At 35.0% G+C, this 25,372-nt stretch overlaps 1 protein-coding gene across 1 annotated transcript in view; it reads right to left on the bottom strand.

Annotated features, from left to right (window-relative positions):
- Nucleotides 1-607: 607 nt before the first annotated feature.
- Nucleotides 608-25,372, bottom strand: part of LOC113186642 (bile acid receptor-like) — a 31,748-nt gene continuing 6,983 nt past the window's right edge. The window contains exons 4-10 of the mRNA XM_026394146.2: nucleotides 14,282-14,424; nucleotides 14,081-14,185; nucleotides 13,782-13,881; nucleotides 13,028-13,141; nucleotides 3,366-3,491; nucleotides 3,101-3,214; nucleotides 608-855 (exon numbers count right to left, since the gene is read on the bottom strand). Of these exons, the coding sequence (XP_026249931.1) occupies nucleotides 608-855; nucleotides 3,101-3,214; nucleotides 3,366-3,491; nucleotides 13,028-13,141; nucleotides 13,782-13,881; nucleotides 14,081-14,185; nucleotides 14,282-14,424 (950 nt within the window). The remainder of the gene's footprint in view (nucleotides 856-3,100; nucleotides 3,215-3,365; nucleotides 3,492-13,027; nucleotides 13,142-13,781; nucleotides 13,882-14,080; nucleotides 14,186-14,281; nucleotides 14,425-25,372) is intronic.

Here is a 25,372-nt window from a genome sequence, read left to right as displayed (position 1 = left end):
ATAAAGACTAAAATATTTGTGGAAAGTCACTGTTTCTACAAAAGATGTTAGCAAAAATGTTATCTCCCATAATGAGAAGTAAATCATGCTAAATTTCCCAATTAAAACATTTTAAAGAGATGTTCATTTGATTTTTTAAGTATCTTTCATCACAAATTTTCCAATTTACTTTATTAAAGACCTCTTTTTTCAAAGACATTTAAAATGTTAGTTCCTTATTCCATCAATCTGGCGTTAATTAATGAGATAGAAATTAACTTGTTTTAATTACAATCTTTTTCACTAGATAACCTTTTTTATGTCTATAAATTATGTATTTTCAACTAAATGAAAAGGTAGAGTTTCTTCAGATGATAACTCTTATAGTAATTTTCTTTTGGAGAAACCATGCAGAAACAATAAGAGTTGCTTGTTTTGAGTCCAATCTTGAAAAGAATCCTAGGTGTCCATTTAGTGATAGAAGGATTTCACAAAACTTGATGAGTATTGATGATATCCATTTTATGGTGATATATTGGTAATATACCTGTCATGCTAATATGTTTTTCAAATTAGTCATCCAATTTAGGTGCAGAAAAATCAAGACAAACCACAACATCCTAAAATTTCAGCGATGTGAATACACATTCCATTTCTCAGAAAATAAATTAATAAATTTGGGGTGCTTTGTTTTCCAAGTGCTAAGTATTTCTGAGTAGTTGTGATTCAGAGTTCTCAGTTCAGTTAGCCTCCCTATGAGATGAGCAAAATGCTGTGGGTTTTCTGCATGGTGAATTTTTGAATATTTATACAAAATTTGTAAAATTGGTTCTTGTAAATTCTCCACTTGTTGCTTATTTTCAAGACATGGACGATCTGAAAAACATTATTATATTCATCTTAATGTATATTGGAAAGTGGTAGAAGATAATTAATTCATTTTAAGACAATGCAGTTTTTAAATAACTTAACCTTTAACATATGCCAAGCATTAAGATAAGTAACTTGCCGGGCTGGGGTTGTGACTTAGAGGTAGAGCACTCACTCAGCAATGTCTGAGGCACTGGGTTTGATCCTCAGCCCCACATAAAAAAAATAAAATAAAGATATTATGTCCACCTATAACTAAAAAAAATATTTTTAAAAAACATTAAGATATTTAATCTTTACAATACTCCATTAGGGCTGGCTTGGTGGCACAGGCATGTAATCCCGACTACTCAGGAGGCTAAAACTGGAGGATCACAAATTCAAGGCCAGCCTGGGCAATTTAACAAGACCCTGTCTCAAAGTAAAATTTTTTAAAGGTCTGAGGGATGAGGCGCAGTAGTAGAATGCTTACCTAGCATTCCTGAGACCCTGGGTTTAATCCCTAGTACCTACAAAAAATATATTTTTTGGGGGGGGGCGTTGTAAGTTCTATTTTTATCACCATTTCTCAGATAATCTTGAAACTTAGAGAATTAAGTGATTTTCATGAAGTCACATAGGAAGGAAGGGTCAGTGATTAGTTTTAAGAATATAAGAGCAAGCAAGGGCTTACTTGAAGTCTTAAATTATTAATTTCCCAAGACCAACAGTAAATAAAAAGCAAAGCTTTTTAAGAACTTGCCTATAAAATACAAGTGCCAACCAAGAATTTCATAGTGCTTGGACAGCATTTATTCATCTAGTCATTGTGCCAGAGATACAACAGTGAACATAATAGGCAAAATTTCTCCCCCTCATTGAGCTTATATTCTGGGTTCAGGAGAAGTAGGGGAGAAAAGAGACATATACATATTTTTAAAAGTAAAAATACAACATAACAGATGTAATGTAAGGAAAATAAACAGGAAAAGAGATAACAATTTATTTTATTGTTTTGTTTGTTTATTTTGGATACTAAGGAATTGAACCCAGGGTGCTTAACTACTAAGCCACATCCCCAGCGCTTTTTATTTTTTATTTTGAGCCAGGGGCTTGCTAAGTTGCTTAGGGCCTTGCTAAGTTGCTAAAGCTGACTTTGAACTTGCTATCCTCCTGCCTCAGCCTCCTGAGCTATTAGAATTACAGGTGTGCACTACCACACCAGGAAGGGAAAGTAGCTATTTTTAAAAGACTGATCAAAGATAAAATGACACTTAGCAGAGATTCCAAATGGTGAAGGAGGGAGTCATATGTCTATCTGGAGGAAAACATTTCCAGGCAAAAGATTTATCAAGCATAGTAGAACCTGTGGCAAGAAAATTCTTGAAATTTCCATGGAACATCTGTGTCAAAAGCAATGTGCTAGGCAACTCTGTTGGGTCCCCTCTCACCCTGAAAGAGTTCTGTTTATATACACACTTAAATAAATACTACTCTTACACTCATCCTGGGGGAAAAAAAAGAATGTTCTAGGATGGAGTAAAACAGAGATAACAGTAAACAATAATAGAAAGAACTGTGGCTTTAATCTGTGTAAAATGGAAGTAATTGAAGGACACAACAGAGGAATGATCTGACTTATATTTTCAAACAATTCCCCTGGCTTCTACATAAAGAATAGATTCTAGAGAAGCAAGCACAGAATTACGAAAGCCAGTGAGGAAAGTAGTTTTGATTAGGGTGTTAGCTAGAGATAGTAAGAAATCATTAAGTTTTAGATATATTTTGAGGATTTAGCCAAAATGATTTGTTTTGTATTTGATATGGATATAAGAAAAAGAAAGAAACAATTTTGGTTTATGCAGCTTAAAGATAACAATACTAGCTGGGGATGGTGGTTCACACCTGTAATCCCAGTTACTAGGGAGTGGAGAGGACAGACCTAAATTTGACCATAGAGAACTCATGAGTAAGAGGAGACAAATAGAAGCAGCAGCATAGACAACCCTGTTAAAAATATTTTTTCTATAAAGTGGAACAGAAGAATGGAAGAAAAAATGAATGGGAATGTGAGGTCAAGAAGACTTTTTTTAAGATGCAAGAAATTAAACAACATGTTCATAAGCTTAAAGGAATGCTCTCATAATAAGAAAATTATGGTAAAACAAAATTGGTGCATTTGGATGCAAATGATAATTTAATAACTACCAACTTTATGATTTCATTGCCAAAATTTAATCCAGGCTTTTACTGCTTGCTGTATGGTTTTTACCTGAAAAAAGCACAGCCATTGCTGCAAGTAAAGCATATTCAGTATTAGTTATATAAAGTCCGCTGATTCTTCTGTAGAAGTAAAACAGTGAGGTAATAAATTCTTCAGTAATACCTATGAAGATTAATATAAAAACAGATTTTCATATGAACATAGTGCAGAATCAAATATTATTATTTTCTCAACATAGTGTAAGAAAATGAAACATTATGTCTAACAATTTTTTTCTATCTTATATAATAGTTTGTATTATGTGTAATATTACCAGTTAAAGTAGCCGAAGGACAGTCTTCATTCCAAAATTTGTCCATAGAATAAATAACACTTCTATCACCACTCTGATTGTGACCATTCAATGTATGAGCTGCATGATTTGATAGTCTCATAGTACCTAGTAAAAGAGAAAAATATAAAGCCTGACTTTTTTCTCTTTATATAGATAGTAAATTAAATCTCTTTCAGAATCCAGAATGGCAGTTAAATGAGAAACATTCTGTACAAATGGTAGCTCATATTTATAGAGAGAGATTGTATAGCAGGCCCTCTAAATGTGTTTTCCATGATGCCATATGCTAAACACAGTGGCTTTTTTTTTTTTTTTTTTTTTTGGTGTTGAGTATTCAACCTAGTGTCTTACCACTAAATTAAGTCCCCAGCCCTATTTGTTTTTATTTTGAGACAGGTTCTCCATACATTGCTGAGAGTCTCAGTTGCTGAACTTGATCTTGAATTAGTGATTAGACTGTCCCTTGAGTCACTGAAATTACAGGTGTTCACTACTGCCCCCAGCAAGGATGACTTTCTTTAGGTTGGATTCAAGATGGTAGACTAGAGGAAGGCTGCATACATGTTACTCTATGACCTTTGATTCAAGGAGCAGAAATACTGCTTCTCTGCAAGGTGGGTCAAAGAGGGATTTTACTAAAACTCAATATTGGACAGTCAGTGTTTTAGAGACTCAGAAATTTGGGTCCATTAAGAAAGAAAAAAAATTACATTGGAGTCAAGCTTGAAGGCTATGGAAAATAACATCCCCCAAGAAAAGAGAAATGACAGCCACCAGGGAGAAAAGTAGGACAGTGTGATCAGGGAGGGGAGGAGAGGAAGGCAAACATTAGGCCCTGAGCTATGGGCTTTCATCCTTTCTCAAAGATATTTATCCCAGTAACAAGGAGTTTCAAGCTTTTACAACTGTTTCCCTGAGATGAGTTTCAAGCTTTTACAGCTGTTTTCCTGAGTTAGATTTTAACCTGCACAACTAGTTTCCTGACTGCCCAGCCAGCACATCCCAAGTCTCTAATGATTAAGTCACACTAAACATTCTGCTATGATTAACTCTCATTAAAACCTACGAAACAGACCTCCTCTTGTAACCAGTCACCATTTTCTCCCCTGAAAATATGCCATGTGCTTAAAAAGGCAGCTTGCTGATCTGTGAGGTATGCTCCCATTTTTAGTTATTTTTGCTTACAAAGCTGGTTTGAGCAGCAGCAGTAGCAGTTCTGGTTCAACACAGGCAGGAGAACTCAGAGAAACACAATGGACAGATTTAGTATAGAAAATCCGAAGAGCAGAAAAACAGCCTTCCTTTAGCACTGTACACTGGTGCCTGAAAAGCACCTCATGTTTCCCAACTGACCATGTGGAGAGCTGAGGCAGTAGCTATCTTGAGGTGGCCATGTTGAAGCTGCTGCTGAGGAAACAGGAGATTTAAGCAAAGATGGGTTCACAGTCCTGGCAAGTGCCTGCCTCATGACCTAGAGAAGATCATACTCAGGGGGAGTGAAGTAAAAAAAGTGAAAGGGTCAAAACTCTGGCAGCTCATGAGAATAGCTGAAATTATAAGTGTGAAAACACTCAGGGACTAAGCCTGCGAAGACTGGAAAGGCTGTATTTGTGAGCAGCAGAGTAGGTGAAGGATTAGCTCCTGGATCCATTAACAGAATCCTATGGAGACTCCTGAGATCCAGACTCTCGGCAGAAACTGGCAACTAGCAGGCTTTAGGGGTATGTTGATATAATCTCTCCAGAGCAGATGCCACCCAATAAAACTTGTGAGGCCTAATTAGACCTAAACTCCACCTTCTAGAACTCCACTCATAGAACTCTGCAGCAGTCCCACCCTGGGAATACATCTTTTCTTCTGCTAACAAATTCTATTGTTCCCTCTTCCACTCTTCCTTTAATTTTTTACTTCTATTTTTTCTACTCCTTCCTTATACTATCACATCCTACATCTGTTCTGCATTCTCTCTATTCACATTTTGAAATTGTAAACTCTCTTTTCAGCCTTCCTATCACATTTTCGTTCATCTTAATTAACTGCATTCTTAACATCTTTTAGCACTAGTTGGTTTGTACAATGCCTGCCCCCACCACTAATGCTATTGCAATTATTACTGCTGTGAATGTTATAGTTGACCTGTAGTTTGATTTAATACCAGATATAATACAGGGTTACTTATTGTTTTTTTCTGATGGCAATTGCTGGTATCCTACCATTTCTTGGTTTTTGTGGCAATTAATTTATAGATGTCATAGTAGGAACCAAGTATTTAGTTAATGCTGTATATTGTTTGCATTGATTATTGCTATTATTTGCTTCCCCCTAATTGGTGAGGTACTGGAAACCTACAGGGATACTACAAGTTCACAGGGTAGAAATTCTGCTGCTGAACTAAATTCAACCAAAGACAGCACACCTTGCTCCACTTGAATTATTGACACTCAATCTTCAGCTATACTTCACCTCAAATAATAGAAAAGACAAAAACCCAAATGAAAGACCAGGCCCCAAGTAGAAACAGCTAGATGTGAGCCCCCATATCCCATCTATGGACATTCATTAACATAGAGGAAACAGTGAAATAACAGAAAGCCTGTGGATACCACATATATGAGGGGATCTCAATCCAGATCACTCTAGGACACTTTAGCAACTGAAGAATGTGCCCTAAGAAAGGAGCAATCAATGCATCAACTGAGCAAAAGAGCAAGACCTGTGAAAATAGGAGAAAATAGGCAAACAAAATTCCTCCAAAATCCACAATCCCACAACAAAGGGACCTACTGATAGTGAAGTAGATGAAAACCCAGAAAAAGATTGTAAAAAACAGCCAGGTGCTATGGTGCCCACCTGTAATCCAAGCAGCTCAGGAGCCTGAGACAGGAGGATTACAGGTTTAAAGCCAGCCTCAGCAATGGCAAGGCAATAAGCAACTCAGTGAGACCGTGTCTCCAAATATAATACAAAATAGGGCTGGGGATGTAGAACAGTGGCCAAGTGTCTCTGGGTTCAATCCCTAGTACAAAAAAAAAATAACAGAAAAAACTGATTATCGGGGCTGGGTTGTGGCTCAGTGGTAGAGTGCCTGTCTAGCACGTGTGAGGCCCTGGGTTTAATCCTCAGCACCACATAAATAAAATAAAGATATTGTGTCCAACTACAACTAAAAAGTAAATATTTTTTAAAAGCTGATTATCTCATGTTCAATGAACTAAAATAAGAATTAAGGAAGGAATTAAGAGAGCAAACATACGAGATAAAGTCCATTTTAATAAAAATAGAAATAGTGAAAAGAAGCCAAGCAGAACTCCTATAAAATAAATACAAGATTGATCTAATTATAAACTCACTTGAAGATATCAGTAACAGACAAGATGGCACAGAAAATAGAACCTCAGGCCTTGAAGTCAGAATTTCAAGCATTGAAGACTGGCTATATGATCTTGAATACACAGAAGGCAGTAAAGGGAAAAAATATAGAACATGATCAGAATATATAAGAACTCTGGGACAACTTAAAAGATCAAACCTGAGAATCACTGGGATAGAAGAGAACTCCAATGGAGATACACACCAAAGGAATAAAGAACATTTTCAATGAGACTTTCATCAGAAATAATTTAGACATCCACATACGGGACACTTAAAGGTCCCCCAGTAGCCAAATGAGAAGCTTACTGATACATATCATAAGCAAAATGCCTTACATAGAAAATAAGGAAAGAATATTTAAAACTGAAAGAGAGAAATAACAGGTCACATTTAAAGGCAAACCAATATGGCTCTCTTCTGATTTCTCTACTTAGACTCTAAAATCAAGGAGGCCCCGGAATGAGATATCCCAAACCCTAAAAGAAACCAACTGTCAGCCAAGGTATAATCAACAAAACTTAGTTCCAAATTAGAGGGGGAATAAAAACATTCCATGACAAGAATAAACTAAAAGAATTCATGATCACCAAACCAGCACTACACGGAATACTCAAACTTCACACATAGGAACAACAACAACAAAAAAAAAAAATTCCATGCCTGGTGTGGTGGTGCACACCTGCAATCCCAGTGACTCCAGAGTCTGAGGCCAAAGGATCATGAGTTCAAGGCAACCTCAGCAAAAGCAAGGCCCTAAGCAACTCAGTAAGATCCTGTCTCTAAATAAAATTAAAAATAGGGATGTGGCTCATTGGCCAAGTACCCCTGAGTTAAATCCCCAGTACAAAAAAAAAAATTCAAAAACCCAAACACAGTGGAAGTTCAATAAAAGAATGATCCACTAAATGAAAAGGCAGGATTAAAATATAGCAAAAAAAAAAAAAAATGGCAGGAAACCATGAACACATATCCATACTAACACTAAATGTTAATGATCTCACTTTCACAATTAAAAGATACAGATCAGCAAAATATATCAAAAAACAAAACCCAACTATATGCTGTTTACATGAGATGTATCTTATAGGCAAAGACACCCACAGGATAAAGGTAAACAAGGATAAAAGTGACAAGAAGTATTCCAAACATATGGTCCAGGAAAACAAGCAGGAGTAGCTTTTCTCATATCTGACAAAGTACATTCCAAGAAAGAATTAATCAGAAAAGACAAAGAAGGACATTACATTCAAGTAAAGGGAACAATCCAACAAGAAGATATAACTATAGTAAACATTTATGCCCCAAAGTTTAATGCACCCAATTACACACACACACACACAAAAAAAAAAAAACTCCATGACATTAAATTCCACATAGACCCCAACATAATAATACTGGGGGATTTCAATACACTCTTATCACAAGTAGGTCATCAAAACAAAAAATCAACAAAGATATCTCAAACCTAAACAAAACTATAAATTAAATGGACCTAACAGCTTAAGAATATTCTATCCCCAAATACCTAAATTTTCCTTCTTCTCAGCTATGCATGAAACTTTTTCCAAAATCATATTCTAGGCCACAAAGCAAATCTTAGCAAATATGAAAACATTGATAGAATACCATGTATTCTATCAGATCATAATGAGATGAAATTACAAACCAAGAGCAAGAAAAATAATAGAAACCATGTAAACTCATGGAGATTGAATTATACTTTCATAAATAACGATGTATCAAAGAGGAAAAATGAGAACAGAAATCAAGAAATTCTTAGAAATGAATGAGAACAAAGACACAACACATCAAAATCTCTTGAACAGTAGGAAAGCAGTTCTAACGGGCAAATTTACAGCACTGAATGCCCACCTTAAAAAATTAAAGGAATCCCAAATAAATAAGCTTTTTTTCTACCAAGGCTTTAGAAAAAGAAGAACAAGGTAACCCCAAAACAGTAAAAGACAGGGATTAATTACATCAGAGCCAAAATCAATGAAATTGAGAATAATAAAATAATACACCAGATCAAGGTAATAAAGAATTTGTTCTTGGGCTGGGGATGTGGCTCAAGCGGTAGCGCGCTCGCCTGGCATGCGTGCGGCCCAGGTTCGATCCTCAGCACCACATACCAACAAAGATGTTGTGTCCACCGAGAACTAAAAAATAAATATTAAAAATTCTCTCTCTCTCTCTCTCTCTCTCTCTCTCTCTCTCTCTCTCTCCTCTCTCTCACTCTCTTTAAAAAAAAAAGAATTTGTTCTTTGAAAAGATAAAGAAAATAAACAAACCCTTAGCCAAACTAATAAAAGAAAGAATGAAAAAAAGCAAATCAACGAGATCAATGATGAAAAATGAACTGTTACCACAGACCCCTCTGAAATCCAGAGTATTTTCAGACCAAATTTTGAAAATTCATGCTCCAGTAAACATGAAAATATGAAGACATGAACAATTTTTAGATACAGATATATGACCTACCCAAATTGAACCAGGAAGATATGGAAATCCTAAATAGACCAATAAAAAGTAATAAAATTGAAACAGCAATTAAAAGACTTCCAAAAAAGAAAAGCCCTGAACCTAATAGATTCTCAGCTGAGGTCTACTAGACCATTACAGAATAACTAATACCAGTCTTTCTCAAATTATTCTATGAAATTGAATGAAAAAAAAAAACACTCCCAAATACATTTTATGAGGGCCAGGTGTGGTGCTGCACACCTGTAATCCTAGCAGCTCAGAAGGCTGAGACAGGAGGATCACACGTTCAAAGTCAGCCTCAACAACAGCAATGCAGGGGCTGGGCATGTGGCTCAAGCAGTAGCGCGCTCGCCTGGCATGCGTGTGAAGCCCACATAGAAACAAAAGATGTTGTGTCTGCCAATAACTAAGAAATAAATATTAAAAATTCTCTCTCTCTCTCTCTCTCTCTCTCTCTCTCTCTCTCTCTCTCTTTAAAGAAAATAGCAATGCACTAAGCAACTCAGAGAGACCCTTTCTCTAAATAAAATACAAAATAGGGCTGGAGATGTGGCTCAAGGGTTGAGGGCCCCTGAGTTCAATTCCTGGTACCAAAAACAAAGAACCCCCCCCAAAAAAAAAACATTTTATGAAACTAATATAAACCTGATTCCAAAACCAGACAAAAATGCATCAAGGAAAGAAAATTATAGACCAATATCCCTGAGGAACATAGATGCAACTATTCTAAATAAGATATTAGCAAACCACATTTAAAAATACATCAAGAGTTGGGCACAGTAACATGCACCTATAATCCCAGTAGCTCAGGAGGCTGAGGCAGGAGGATCACAAGTTCAAAGCCAGCCTCAACAAATTAATGAGGCCCTAAGTAATTCAGTGAGACCCCATCTCTAAATAAAATACAAGAAAGAGCTGGGAGTATTGCTTAGTGGTTAAGTGCCCCTCGGTTCAAATGCTGGTACCAAAAAAAATAAAAAGTGAATCAGGAAGGTAATACACCATGATTAAGTGGGGTTCATTCAAAAGATGCAAGGTCAGTTCAACATACACAGATCAATAAATGTGATTCATTATTTAAACAAAACTAAAAACAAAAATCATAGGATCATGCAGGAAAAGCCTTTGATAAAATTCAGTACCCATTTATGTTAAAAATGCTAAAAACTATCGATCGAGGGAAGTTACCTCAACATCATAAAGGTCATTTATAACAAACCAAAAGCAACATCATACTAAATGGATAAAAACTAAAAGCATTTCCACTAAATTCAGGAATAAGACAAGGCTGTCCACTCTCACCTCTCCTATTCAATATAGTCCTCAAAACATTAGCCAGAGCAATCAGGCAAGAAAAGGAAATCAAAGGGATACAAATAGGAAAAGAACTCAAGCTATCTCTGTTTGCCCATGATATAATCCTATATCAAGAAGATCCAGAAAAACTCCACCAGAAATTTCTAGAACTTATTACTGAATTTATCAAGTAGCAGGATACAAGGTCAATACCCATAAAACAATAGCTTTCCTGTATTCCAACAGTGATTCAGTCAAGGAAGAAATCAGAAAAACCATCCATTCACAATAATCTATAAAAAAAATGAAAGAAACTTGGGCATTACTCTAACCAAGGAGGTAAAAGAGCTCTAAAATGAAAATTACAGAATACTGAAGAAAGAAGTTGAAGAAGATCTTGGAAGATGGAAAAGTATCTCAAGTTCTTGAATAGGCAGAATTAATATTGTCAAAATGGCCACATTACCAAAAGCAATATACAGATTCAATGCAATCCCCATCAAAATACCAATGGCATTCTTCACAGAATTAGACAAAAACAAATTTTAATTCATTTGGAAGAATAAGAGACCCAGAATAGCCAAAGCAATATTAAGCAAGAAAAGTGAACCAGGAAGCATCATAATACCTGATTTGAAATGATACTGTAGAGCTGTATTAACAAGAGCAGCATGGTACTGACACCAAAATAGACATGAAGACCAGTTGAATAGAATAAAATATACAGACACACCCATAACCCTCTAGCCATATGATATTTCACAAAGGTGCCCAAAACAAATCTTGTAGAAAAGACAGTCTTTTAAACAAATGGTGCTGGCAAACTAGATAGCTTTATGTAGAAAAATAAAATTAGACCCCTGTTTTTCACCCTACACTCAAATTGGAAAAGAACTGGATTGGATCAATTGAAATGGATCAAAGACAAAATACAGGGTCAACACTCCATCACAGAGGTGCTGGTACAGACTTCCTTAACAAGACTCCCAAAGCACAAGAAATAAAACCAACAATCAATAATGGGATGTCATTAAACTAAAAAGTGTCTGCACAGTGAAAGAAATGATTAAGAGCTGGCAGAGAGAGACTACCGAATGGGAGAAAATCTCAGCCAGCTACTCCTTCAATACAGGATTAATATCCAGAATATACAAAGAACTCAAAAAACTCAGTACCAAAAATCAAATAGTCTAATCAATAAATGGGCAAAAGAGCTAAACAAAAATGTCTCAATAGAAGAAACACAAAACACCAATAAATATGTGAAAAAAATATTCAACATTTTTAGCAATCAGGGAAATGTAAGTTAAAACTATACTAAGTTCCATCTAACTCCAGTCAGAATGGCAATGGTCAAGAACACAATAAATACAAGATTGTGGGGAGAAAGGAATACTTGTACATTTTTGATGGGATGGCAGACTAGTACAACCACTCTGAAAAGCAGTATGCAATTTCCTCAAAAAACTAGGGATGGAACCATCATATGACCCAGCTATCCTACTCACCAGTATTTTCCCAAAAGATCTAAATCAGCATACTAAAGTAGCACCATCACATCAATGTTTATAGCAGCACAATTTACAATAGCTAAATTACAGAATCCACCAGATGCCTGTCAATAGATGAATGAATAAAGAAATTGTGAGATACACACACACACACACACACACAATGGAGTTCTGCTCAGCCATTAAAAAGAATGAAATTATGACATTTGCTGGTAAATGGATGGAAATCAAAAATACCACACTAAGTGAAATTAGACAAACTCAGAAACTCAAAGGTCAAATGTTCTCATATGTGGAAGCTAGAGTAAAATAAAGGAAAGGGGGAAGGAATGATAAGATTACATAGAGAACCCATCTAATACAAATTAATTAATCAAAGACAAATGAAAGGAAGTCTAGTAGAGTAGAAGAAGGAGGGGGGAAGATGGGACAGAAAAGAGGGGAAGAGGGGGCATCATTAACTGAAACCTATTTCCATGCATGTATGAGTTTGTGAGGATTAACCCAACTACTATTTATAACCATAAACTCTAATACAAAAAAAAAAAAGGAATGACTTTTTTAAAATACAAAAAAGCAAGCCACGCACAGAAGCACACACCTATAATCCCAGCAACTTGGGAAGCTGAGACAGGAGGAGGAATGCAAGTTCAAGGCCAGCCTCAGCAACTTAGTGATATCCTAAGCACACAGTGAGATCACCCTCTTAAGTTTAAAAATAAATAAATAAAGGATTGGAGATATGATGCAATGATAAAGCCCCTCTGGGTTCAATCTCCAGTACCAATAAAAAAAAAAAGAAAGGAAAAAAAGCTAGACCAAACATAATATTATGTTTATAGTATTAGAACTATAAACATCTGTCATACGATATTTATTCCTATACCAATTGGTAAAATAAAATGAAAATATTTTAGATATATCATTTGTTGCTAAATTTTATTATAAATTTTAAAATTAAAAAGAAAGCCATTTTACTTTTGGAGGTTGATACTTTCTGACTGTAAAGTTGGGCCACATGAAGAAAAATCACTTCAGCTTTTGATCCCTTCTGTAGTGCAGTCTGGTCCTCACTAGTCAAATTTTCGAATCCTTTAATAAAAGATCATGAAAATATATATAGATAATGAAAAATAATTTTCAGACATAGTATTTAATGTTTTAAATTATTAATTTTCTTATGAATTCTAAATGTTCCCTTAGAATAATCATGATATATAACTTTAAATTTGAATAAAATTCTTGATTGCACATGGTAATACGTTGGGGCACTTTCATCAGATAATCCTTTTCTTCTAGCAAGGACAAATTAAACATAGTTGATTTAGACTTGAAGAATTTATTTTATAATGAATCATGTATGCATGTAAATAGCTAAGTTTTGGCCCAGAGTGGCTCCACATTTTTAATATTGTACAAGGAATCTTCTTTTTGTTTCATGTTTCATTTAAAACAACAAAAACAAATAATTTCCAAAAATTAAACATGCAAATAAATATGTTTATCTTAACTCTTAAGTGTTGACGTATTTGAATAACATTTTTAAATATTTAGATTTTCACCCACATGATTAATTGGAGCAGGCAGACATAAACATGTTTTGGCAGTTAGAAGTGGCATTGGTAGAAAACAGAGGTTTTGTTTTCCTTACAATACCCTCTTCCTTTAAAATATGGAACATTTTAAAAAATTGAAGTGGTAAATTAGTTTTTTCCAAAAGCAAAGTAATTACCTGGAAGTCCCTTGGTAAACTCCATCATCCCATGGACATGAAGGATAGCTATCTCTAAGAGTTGTAAAAAGCTCATTTCAGGATTGGTATATTCCTGCAGCTAACCCATAGAAAGAACTACAATTAATAAATTATTATATTCATTTAAACAACTGTTGAAACTTTAAACTGTTGTGTTAGTCCTTCATTTTTTAAAGAAAATATCATTAAAAAGGAAATGTTAAAGAAACATTTTCTAAAGAAAATGTTATAAAATGTTATTAAAAAGTTATGAACTATTTCTTGCTAGTAATACATACAAATTTCTTTGTTTCCTCCAAAGGAATCATATATTTTTGATGTGCAGCCACAATGTTATTAATAAGCTGATGTTCCTCTTGAGTTAATTCCATGCTCTCCTGAGTCTGTTAGAAAGTATAGTGAGAAATTATTCGTGCATACTCATTAAACAAAACATCATTAAAGAAAAAACAAAAAAATTATAAATGAAGAAGTCTTGCCACTTTTCCAGATCTAGTGGTGGATGATACAAGTTTGTTGTCTGCTCCTTCCTCTTCCACTTTGACATTATAGTAAAAACTATTCTTCTGCTTAAAGTTCTTTCGAAGCCTCTTTGATTTGCGTTGGATTTCTGTGAGTAAACCTGTGATATTATAAAATTTATGTAAAACATTTTTGACTTGGCAATACCATAATAGGATTTTTATGAAATTGTCTTATATTGTATACTTATATGACACTAGACTTGACTTTTTACAAAGAATATTTATTTGGGGGTATTTATATCACAGCAATTGAATTTATTATATTTATTTCTCCTTTTTCTTATAAAATTATGGTGAATACCTAAAAGCCCTTTATTCAAGCAAAAAATCAAAAATTAATTTTGTCTGTCCAAATTATAAATTTAAAATTTTATATAGTAACACCAACAATAATTATATCCTGAAAGAAATATAGAATATTGTTTATAGAGCAGTGGAACCACCTTACCAACAGCTTCTTGTGATTTTTCAAAATGAGTAAAGTCAAGATTTTTTCTTGTTATAAACAAGACCAAGGTACTGATACATTTTTGTAAACAATTTTAATTTAGGGTTTATTGTGTTTATGGGTTTTTTAAAATTTTTTTTAGTTGTTGATAGACCTTTATTTTATTTATTTATATGTTGTGCTGAGAATCGAACACTGTGCCTAAACATGCCAGGCAAGTGTGTTACCACTGAGTCACAGGCACAGCTTTATGTGTTTATGGGTTTTTAAATCTTCATCTGGTACCTCTACCTGAACAGCAGTCCATCAGTCACTACTAAAATTAGTCAAATATTAATATTTACCTTTTGCAATGTGAGCCATTTCTATAAGCATTTAAAACATAGCTATTATATTAAAAAACATTATATGCTGGGGTGCAGCTCAGTGATAAAGTGCTTGCCTAGCATGCATGAGGTCCTAGGTTTGATCCCCAACACTGTAAAAATAAATAAATAAACAAACAAACAAATAAATAAATCTAAAACTTGCTGGGCACAGTAGCACACATCTGTAATCCTGGCAATTTGGGAGACTGAGGCAGGAGTGTTGCAAGTTTGAAACCAGCCTCAACAACTTAGCAAGACTCTCAGCAACTTAGCATTCAATTCCTAGTACCAAAATTATTAATTAATTAAAAATATTATATCAGGAGCTATAATGGAGAACAAAAGCCTTAGTCTCTTTGTAAATGATTTCATCATTTTTGTTAGGGAACAAGAATATATCCAAATATAAAGCCATTTTAGCTGGGTATGGTAGCACTTGCCTGTAATCCCAGGGACTCAGAACATTGAGGCAGGATGATTGCAAATACAAAGTGAGCTTCAGCAACTAAGTGAAGCCCTAATCAACTTATCTAGAACATATGTCAAGATTTTAAAAGCACCAAGTGTGGTGGCACACACCTCTAGTCCCAAAAGCTGGGTTGGCTGAGGCAAGAAGGATTGGAGGTTCAAAACCAGCCTCAGCAACTTAGTGAATCCTTGAACAACTTAATGAAACCTTGTCTCAAAAAAAAAAAAAAATACACACACACACACACACACACACACACACACACATATGGCTGAGGATGTGGCTCAGTGTTTAAGCACCCCTGGGTTCACAAATATGAAGCCATTTAAAATATCAAGAAAGGGTGCTGAGTGGTTTTCAAGATGGCAGAATAGAGGAAGTTGCTTTCCTGGATGCTCCATGATATGAAACCAAGAAAGTATGTGGGAAGCCATTCTGACACGTGATTGGGCGGCTCCCGGTTAGGGCCTGAGGTGCTCTGGCTGTGTCGGAGCTTTCCCGGCCCTCTCCTGATGAGAGAACCCATCCGTGTGGGGGTGTGACTGACCACTGACCCCAGGGGCCCAATCACTGACCCTGACCTTGGAGTGCGCCCCCCCCTCAACCTTCATTGGATGGAATTCTCCCCTGAATCTCTTGTTCCCCAATAAAAGGCTACTCCCTGGCGTGCCCACTCTCTCTCTCTCCTGCTATCCCTGAGTAATCCTTGCTGCCCTGCCAGGTGGTTAGAGGTGGGAAACAGAGAGGGGAGCCATCTTGGACCTGGCAATAGAAAGAAGGTAACTGAGTCTGTGTTTTATTTCGATCTCGCTAACTAACTTTTATGCCAAGAACCTCATTAATGAAACCATTGCGCTGGCCGCATGGTGGAAAAGTAGACAGGCAACGTCTCTGCAAATGAGGTACTTGAAACCCTTTGGGACACAAGTCCACAGGATAGAAATTCTACTACCTCAGATCCATACTACTAGATGGGTAGACACACAACATGAAAAATCAAGGGAACAAATCTTCCCAAACAAACCAAGATACTCCAATAACAGAATTCATCAACACCACAGTGGAAGAAATGTCAGAGAAGGAGTTTAGAATGTACATAGTTAAACTGATCTGCAAAGTAAAGGATGGTATTAAGAGTGAAATCAGAGAGTAAATAGAGGAAGTGAAAGATCACTTCAATAAAGAGGAAGAAATGCTGGGGGAAAAAAGCAAGCAGAAATCCTTATAATGAAGGAATCAATAAACCAAATTAAAAATTCAATGGAAAGCATCACCAATGGACTAGACTACTTGGAAGACAAAACTTCAAGCAATGAAGACAAAATATATAATCTTGAAAATAGAGTTGACCACGGTGAGAAGATGTTAAGAAACCATGAACAAAACTTTCAGGAAATATGGGAAAACATTAAAAGACCAAATTTAAGATTTTTGGGGATAGATAAAGGCACAGAAATACAAACCAAAGGAACGCACAATATTTCCAATGAAATAATAACTGAAAATTTCCCAAACCCAAAGAATGAAATGGAAAATCAAATACAAGAGGCTTACAGGACCCCAAATGTACAAAATTACAACAGACCCACACCAAAACACATTATAATGAAAATGCATAACATTCAGAATACGGATGGGATTTTAAAGGCTAAAAGAGAAAAGTATCAAATTACATATGGGGGAAACCAATTCAGATCTCAGCTGATTTCTCAACCCAGACACTCAAAGCTAGGAGGTCCTAGAATAACATACACCAAGCTCTAAGAGAAAATGATGCCAACTAAGAATTCCATATCTAGCAAAATTAAGCTTCAGATTTGAAGATGAAATAAAAACATTCCATGATAAACAAAAGTTAAAAGAATTTGCAACTGAGAAAGCTTGCACTACAGAACATTCTCAATAAAATATTCTATAAGGATGAAATGGGAAAAAAAAGTGAAAACAAAGGAAGGAACTACACTAAAGGAATAGTCAATCAAAGGAAAAACTAATTCAAATTAAAGACTAGAAATGAACCCAAGTGATCAGGAATACAAATATCTCAATAATAACCTACAACATTAATGATCTAAACTCATCAATCAAAAGACATAGTCTGGAAACCTGGATTAAAAAACAAGACCCAACAATGTGCTGTCTCCAAAAGACTCATCTCATAGGCAAACACATCCACAGATTGCATGTGAAAGGATGGGAAAAACCATATCATTCACATGGATCATGTAAACAAGCAGAGGTCACTTTTTTAATATTTATTTTTTAGGGGCTGGGGATGTGGGTCAAGTGGTAGCGTGCTCGCCTGGCATTCGAGGGGCACTAGGTTCAATCCTCAACACCACATAAAAATAAAAAAAAAAAGATGTTGTGTCCACCAAAAACTAAAAAATAAATATTAAAAAATTCTCTCTCTCTCTCTTAAAAAAAATACTTATTTTTTAGTTGTGGTTGGACACAATACCTTTATTTCACTTATTTATTTTTATATGGTGCTGATAATCAAACCCAGGGTCTCGCACATGCAAGGCAAGCACTCTACTGCTGAGCCACAACCCTAGCCCACAAGCAGAGGTTTCTATCCTTGTGTCAGATAAAGTAGACTTCAAGCCAACATTAATCAGAAGGGACAAAGAAGGACATTTCATACTTCTTGAGGGAATTATACATCAATAAGACATAACAATTGTAAATATTTATGCCCCAAACAATGGAGCATCTACACACATCAAACCCTTCTCAATTTCAAGAATCAAATAGACCACAACACAATAATACTGGGTGACTTTAACACTACTCTCTCACTACTGGATAGGACCTCCTAACAAAAACTAAACAAAGAAACTATAGAACTAAATAATACAATCAATAATTTAGACTTAACAGATACATATAGAATATTTCATCCATTAATGAGCAAATACACTTTCTTCTCAGCAGCACATGGATCTTTCTCTAAAATAGGCCATATCTTATGCCACAAAGCAACTAGAGATAATACCCTGCATTCTATCAGATCATAATGGATTAAAATTAGAAATCAATGATAGAATAAAAAATAGAAGCTACTCTAACATCTGGAGACTAAATAATATGCTATTGAATGATTCATGAATAACAGAAGAAATCAGGGAGGAAATTAAAAAATGCTTAGAGGTAAATGAGAATAATGATATGACATATCAAAATCTCTGGGACATTATGAATGCTATGCTAACAGGAAAGTTCATTGCATTGAACTCATTCATTAAAAGAATAGAAAGTCAATGAATAAATGACCTAATATTACATCTCAAAGCCCTAGGAAAAAAAGAACAAATCAACACCAAAAGCAGTAGAAGACAGGAATAATTAAAATCAGATCTGAAATAAATGAAATTGAAACAAAAGAAAGAATTCAAAAAATCAGCAAAATTTAAAGTTTGTTCTTTGATAAAATAAATAAAATTAATAAACCATTAGCCACACTAACAAAGAGAAAGCAAGAGAAAACTCAAATTACTAAAATTCATGATGAAAAAGGAAATATCATGATGGACACTACTTAAATACATAAAATAATCAGACACTATTTTGAAAATTTATACTCCAATAAAATCTTAAAGACATTGACAAATTCCTAGAGACACATGGCCTACCCAAACTGAATCACAAGGACATACACAAATTAAACAGATAAATTTTGTGCAATGAAATTGAAAACACCATCAAAAATTTTTCCAATTAAGAAAAGCCCAGGACTAGACAGATTCTCAGCCAAGTTCTACAAGAACTTCAAAGGAGAATTAACAACAATCTTCCTCAAATTATTCCATGAAACAGAAAAGGAGGAGAACCCTTCCAAATTCATTCTATGAAGCTAGTATTACCAAAACAAAAAAAGACACATCAAGGAAATAAAACTTCAGACCAATATCCCTAATGAACACAGATACAAAAATTCTCAGTAAAATTCTGGCAAATTGCATACAAAAACATATTAAGGGGCTGGGGTTGTGGCTCAGAGGTAGAGTGCTCACCTACCATGCATGGGGCACTGGGTTTGATCCTCAGCACCACATAACAATAAAATGAAGATGTTGTGTCCACCTATAACTAAAAAAATAAATATTTTTTAAAAAAACATATTAAAAAGATAGTGCACCACGATAAAGTGGGGTTCATCAGAGGAATGCAAGATTGGTTCAACATACAAAAATCAATAAGCACAATTTATCACAACAATAGACTTAAAGACAAGAATCATATTATCATCTCAATAGATGTAGAAAAAGCATTTGACAAAGACAGCACCCCCTTCATGTTCAAAACACTAGAAAAATTAGGGATAATAGGACCATACCTCAATATTTTAAAAGCTAAATATGCTAAATCCAGGGCAACATCAAATTTAAAAGGAGAAAAATTGAAAGCATCCCTCTAAGAACTGGAATAAGACAGGATGCCCTCTTTCACCACTTCTATTCAACATTGTCCTTGAAACTCTAGCAGGAGCAATTAGAAGAAAGAAATTAAAGGGATATGAATAGGAAAAGAAAGCTCAAACTATCCCTATTCGCTGATGATGATTCTATACTAAGAGGACCCAAAAAATTTCACCAGAAAACTTCTAGAACTAATAAATGAAATCAGCAAAGTAGCAGGATATAAAATTAACACCCAGAGATCAGATGCATTCCTTTACATCAGTGATGAGTCCATTGAAAGAGAAATTAGGAAAACTACCCCATTCACAATAACCTAAAAAAAAAAAAAATACTTGGAATCAATCTAATAAAAGAGATGAAAGGCCTACACAATGAAAACTACAGAACACTAAAGAAAAAAATTGAAGAAGATATTAGAAGATGGAAAGATCTTCCATGCTCTTGGAAAGGCAGAATTAATATTGTCAAAATTACCATACTACCAAAAGTGTTATACAGATTTAATACAAATCCTATTAAAATTCCATTGAAATTCTTTATAGAATAGAAAAGGCAACCATGAAATTCATTTGGAAAAATAAGAAGCTCAGAGTAGTCAAAGCAATCCTTAGAAAAGTGAAAAAGGAAGCACCATGATACCAGTTCTTAAATTATACTACAGAGCCATAGTAATAAAAATGGCATGGAATTGGCACCAAAATAGATACATAGACCAATGGTACTGAATAGAAGACACAGAAACAAATCCACCTGAATATAGTTATCTCATACTAGACATAGGCTCCATAAACATACATTGGAGAAAAGATAGCTTCTTGAAAAAATGATGCTTGAAAACTGGAAATTCATATGCAGCAAAATGAAATCAAACCCTATCTTGCACCTGCACAAAACTCAACTCAAAATGTATCAAGGACTTAAGCACTAGACAGAGATCCTATGCCTAATAGAAGAAAAATTAGGCCCAAATCTCCGCCATATGGGCTTAGGAGTTGACTTCCTTAATAAGACTCCTAAAGCACAAGAAATAAAATCAAGAATCAATAAATGGGATAGATTTGAACTAAAAAGTTTCTTTACAGCAAAGGAAACAATAATGTGAAAAGACAGTCAACAGAATAGGAGAAAATCTTTACCACTTGCACCTTAGATAGAACACTAATCTCTAGGATATATAAAGAACTCAAAAATTTAACACATACACACACACACAAAAAAAAAAAAACAAATAACCCAATCAATAAATGAGCTAAGGAACCGAACAGACATTTCACAGAAGAAATACAATTGATCAACAAATATATGAAAAAATGTTCAACATCTCTAGCAATTAGAGAAATGCAAATCAAAACTACACTGAAAGCCAAGTGTGATGGCACACATCTGTAATTCCAGCAGCTCAGGAAGATCGAGAGTTCAAAACCAGCCTCAGCAACGGCGAGGTGCTTAGTAACTCAGTGAGACCCAATCTCTAAATAAAATACAAAGTAGGTCTGGGGATATGGTCAGTGATTGAGTGCCCCTGAGTTCAATCCCCAGTACCAAAAAAAAAAAAAAAAAAAAAAAAAACCTACACTGAGATTCCATCTCACTCCAGTCAGCATGACAATTATCAAGAATACAAGAAACAATAAATGTTGACAAGGATATGGGGAAAAGGCACACTCATACATTGCTGGTGGCACTGCAAATTTGTGCAATAACTCTGGAAAGCAGTATGGAGATTCCTCAGAAAACTTAGACTTGGAACCACTGTTTGATCTAGTTACCCAATCCTCAGTCTATATCCAAAGGACTTAAAATCAGCATAATACAGTGACGCAGCCAAATCAATATAGCAGCTCACTTCATAATAATTAAACTATGGAACCAACTTAGGTGGTTGATGAACAGATGAATTGATAAAGAAAATGTCATACACACACACACAATGGAATATGACTTAAGTCTTCTTCTTAAATGAAATTATGTCATTTACTGGTAAATGGATGGAGCTGGAGAATGTCATGCTAAGTAAAATAAGCCAATCCCAAAGAACCAATGTTTTCTCTGATATGCAGATGCTAATTCACAATAAGTGGGAAGGGTGGTGGCTAGGGAAGAATAGAGGTACTTGGATTAGACAGAAGGGAGTGAAGGGAGGGGAGGGGAATGGGGGTACAAAGTATAATAGAATAAATCAGACATTATTACCCTATGTGCATATATGATTACGTGATTAGTGTAACACTACACCATGTATAACCAGAAGAATGAGAAGTGATGCTCCATTTATGTATAATGTGTCAAAATTCAATTTACTGTCATGTATAACTAATTAGAACAACAACAAAAAAGGGGGTGCAGAGTGCAACTGCCAAGGCACTGTCCTTCACTTGTGTGCTATCAGTGAGAGTGCCCATGGTGTTAGGAACATGGTGTCCCTGAAGCTTGCATGTTGAAGCCTAACCCACAATATTGCACTAGTTGGACATGTGACCTTCAAAGATGTGATGAAGTCAAAATGAGATAGTTAGGGAGGCCATAATCCAACATGACCTGTCCTTATAAAACTAAGACAAAGAACGCCATCACCAATCCCAGGGAGAGGCCTCAGGGGAAGCAAACCCTGTGTGTACCTTGAGTTTGGACTTCCAGCCCTCAGATGAATAAGGAAATGAATCTCTGCTACTTGTGCCTGCCACCCCACAACCCTGCCAGTTTGCTATACATAGTCCCAGCAGCCCCAGGAGACTCAGACATACATCAGTAGGAGCTGTACTAGGATGACTGTCTTACTCTCTAAATGTTACCCCTATGAGTTTGCTTCTGGTGATATGATCATACCCAATTCTAGGAATGAGAGACCTGATGTAAATTTGTAAATATGATGATTCTTCATTTTTTTATGGAATCATTTATTTGATCTTAAAGTGCATGGTTACATTTGTGTTTTTACTCCCACTAACACATACCCCACAACACTATAGATTCTTGACTTCCAAACCTTTTATCATTATGTCTCCAAAATAAATCACACCTGGAAGCTCAAATAAAAATAATGATAATTTAAAAATAAATAAAACATATCAAGTAAATATCAAAATAATTTGAACTGACTACACATATGCAAAAATAAAGTAGTTAGAATCAGAGGGAATTAATTGTGGGAAAGCTTACTAAAGAGGTATATAAATGTTTAAGTTTAGTTGAGGGGAAAGAAGAGTCCCCTACAGGAAAAGGAAATAACAAAGAGGCAAAGATAAATACATCACAGGAGGCGGAAAAAATAAAAGTATGTGTATGAAGACATGAATTGGTGTGACTATACAACCAGAGATATGAAAAATTGTGCTCTATATGTGTAATAAGAATTGTTATGCACTCCACTGCCGTATATAAATTTAAAAAAAGAAGGGGGGGGAAATAAACTGATAAAATCTTACACATAGGCTAGAGGAAATGATGGTAAAGGACATCAACTGTAGAACTATTTCCGCCCCCACACACATTTTTTTATTGGTACATTATAGTTATACAAAATAATGGGTTTATTGTTACGTTTGCATACATGCACACAGTATAACAATATTATTTGGCCAATATCACTCCCCAGCACTTTCTCCCTCCCTCCTGTCCTCTCACCCACTCCTTGTCCTCTTCCCTTCCTCTATTCTACTGATCTCCCTTTGATTTTCATGAGATTCCCCCACCCTACCTTTCTGTTGTTTTCTTCATTAGCTTCCACACATGTGAGAAAACAAATGACCCTTGACTTTCTGAGTTTGGCTTATTCCACTTAACATAATGTTCTCAAGTACCATTCATTTTTCTATAAATGACATAATTTCATTTTTATTTATACTGAATAAAACTCTATTGTGTATATACACCACATTTTCTTTATCCATTCATTCATTGATGAACACATAGGCTGGTTCCATAGTTTGGCTATTATGAATTGTGCTGCTATAAACATGGGTACTCAGGTGTCACTATAGTATGATGCCTTTAATTCTTAAGGATAAATATCAAGGAGCTGCCTAGTATGTGTGAGGCACTGGGTTCGACCCTCAGCACCACATATAAAAATAAATACATAAAATGAAGTCATATAAAAAAGCAATGTACCTTCAGAAAAAGATAGTTGGTATAAAGAGCTAACTGAGCAACTTGATTAATGGATGAATGTCAATCTGTAGAAAGATTCTTTTTTATTTCATAAGAGTTTTATTGTGGTAAAACATACATAACATAAAAATTGCCATTTTAGACATTTTGCAGTATAATATTCAGTGGCATTAATTACTTACACAATGTTGTACAGCCATATACCACTGTGTATTACCAAAAATTCCTATCACCCCAAATAGAAACTATAGCCATTAAATAATAACTCCCTATTCCCCCAGCTTGCAGCCCTTGGGAACCTCTTTCTGCTTTGTGTCCTTATGAATTTGCCTATTCAAGATAGTCCCTTTACGTAGTATCATACAGTATTTGTCCTTTTGTCCCTGGGTTATTTCACTTAGCATGTTTTCAGAGTTCATTTGTAGAAAGATTCTTAATGGTAAATCCCAGTTTCCATCCTGCAACTAGTTCTAGTCATTATTTTAAACTACAATCTGGAAAAAGGTTTTCAATATCAGAAATCATAGGGAAATATCCCAAAATATTATACAACACAAAAATAATTTTAAAAGCTCTTCAGAGACTGAATAATACACTAATAAATAACAAAGGAAAATTCACTGAGGATAAATGTTAGGACCAGCATATGACGTCAACCTCTGACTTTTTCCAATGCTTCTTAGCCTGTGAAATCAGCTTTGCAATGTTTCTGAACTAATCTTGAATAACATGAAGAGTCACTGTCACACATTATATTTCTGATTTTAACATAGTATAATGGTTAACATATAGACATCAGAATACCTGAGTTTAAACCGTGCTCTTAGCTGTGTGCCTCTCTATGATTTACTTTCCTCATTCATTAAAAAAAAAAAGGTATTAACACTACCTACTTCATGTGGTTACAATAAGAACTGAATGAGATAATATATTGAGATGTTTGGTCCCTTTTTAGTTATGCTTATTGGTTTTCAGCTCCTCAGTGAGAATACAGCCTTGTTTTGAGCCCTAACATATTTGACCAGGTACCTAAAAACATTTAGATCTCACCACTTCTCTTCCCTGAAAGAAGAGGACTTGGTCCCCTATATCCTCAAACTTTGGCTAGGATTGTAATTCACTAGTGTTCTGAAGCCATGGCATTACAACTAATCTAATTTCAAATTTTATGACTACTGAAAACAACCTATTATAATCATACCTCAAAAAATGAACATGGAATACCTT

The sequence above is a fragment of the Urocitellus parryii genome, chromosome 11, assembly GCF_045843805.1.
Source record: "Urocitellus parryii isolate mUroPar1 chromosome 11, mUroPar1.hap1, whole genome shotgun sequence".
Taxonomy (NCBI): Eukaryota; Metazoa; Chordata; class Mammalia; order Rodentia; family Sciuridae; genus Urocitellus; species Urocitellus parryii.
The sequence above is the reverse complement of the archived record's forward strand: the minus strand, read 5'-3'. Positions and strand labels throughout refer to the sequence as shown.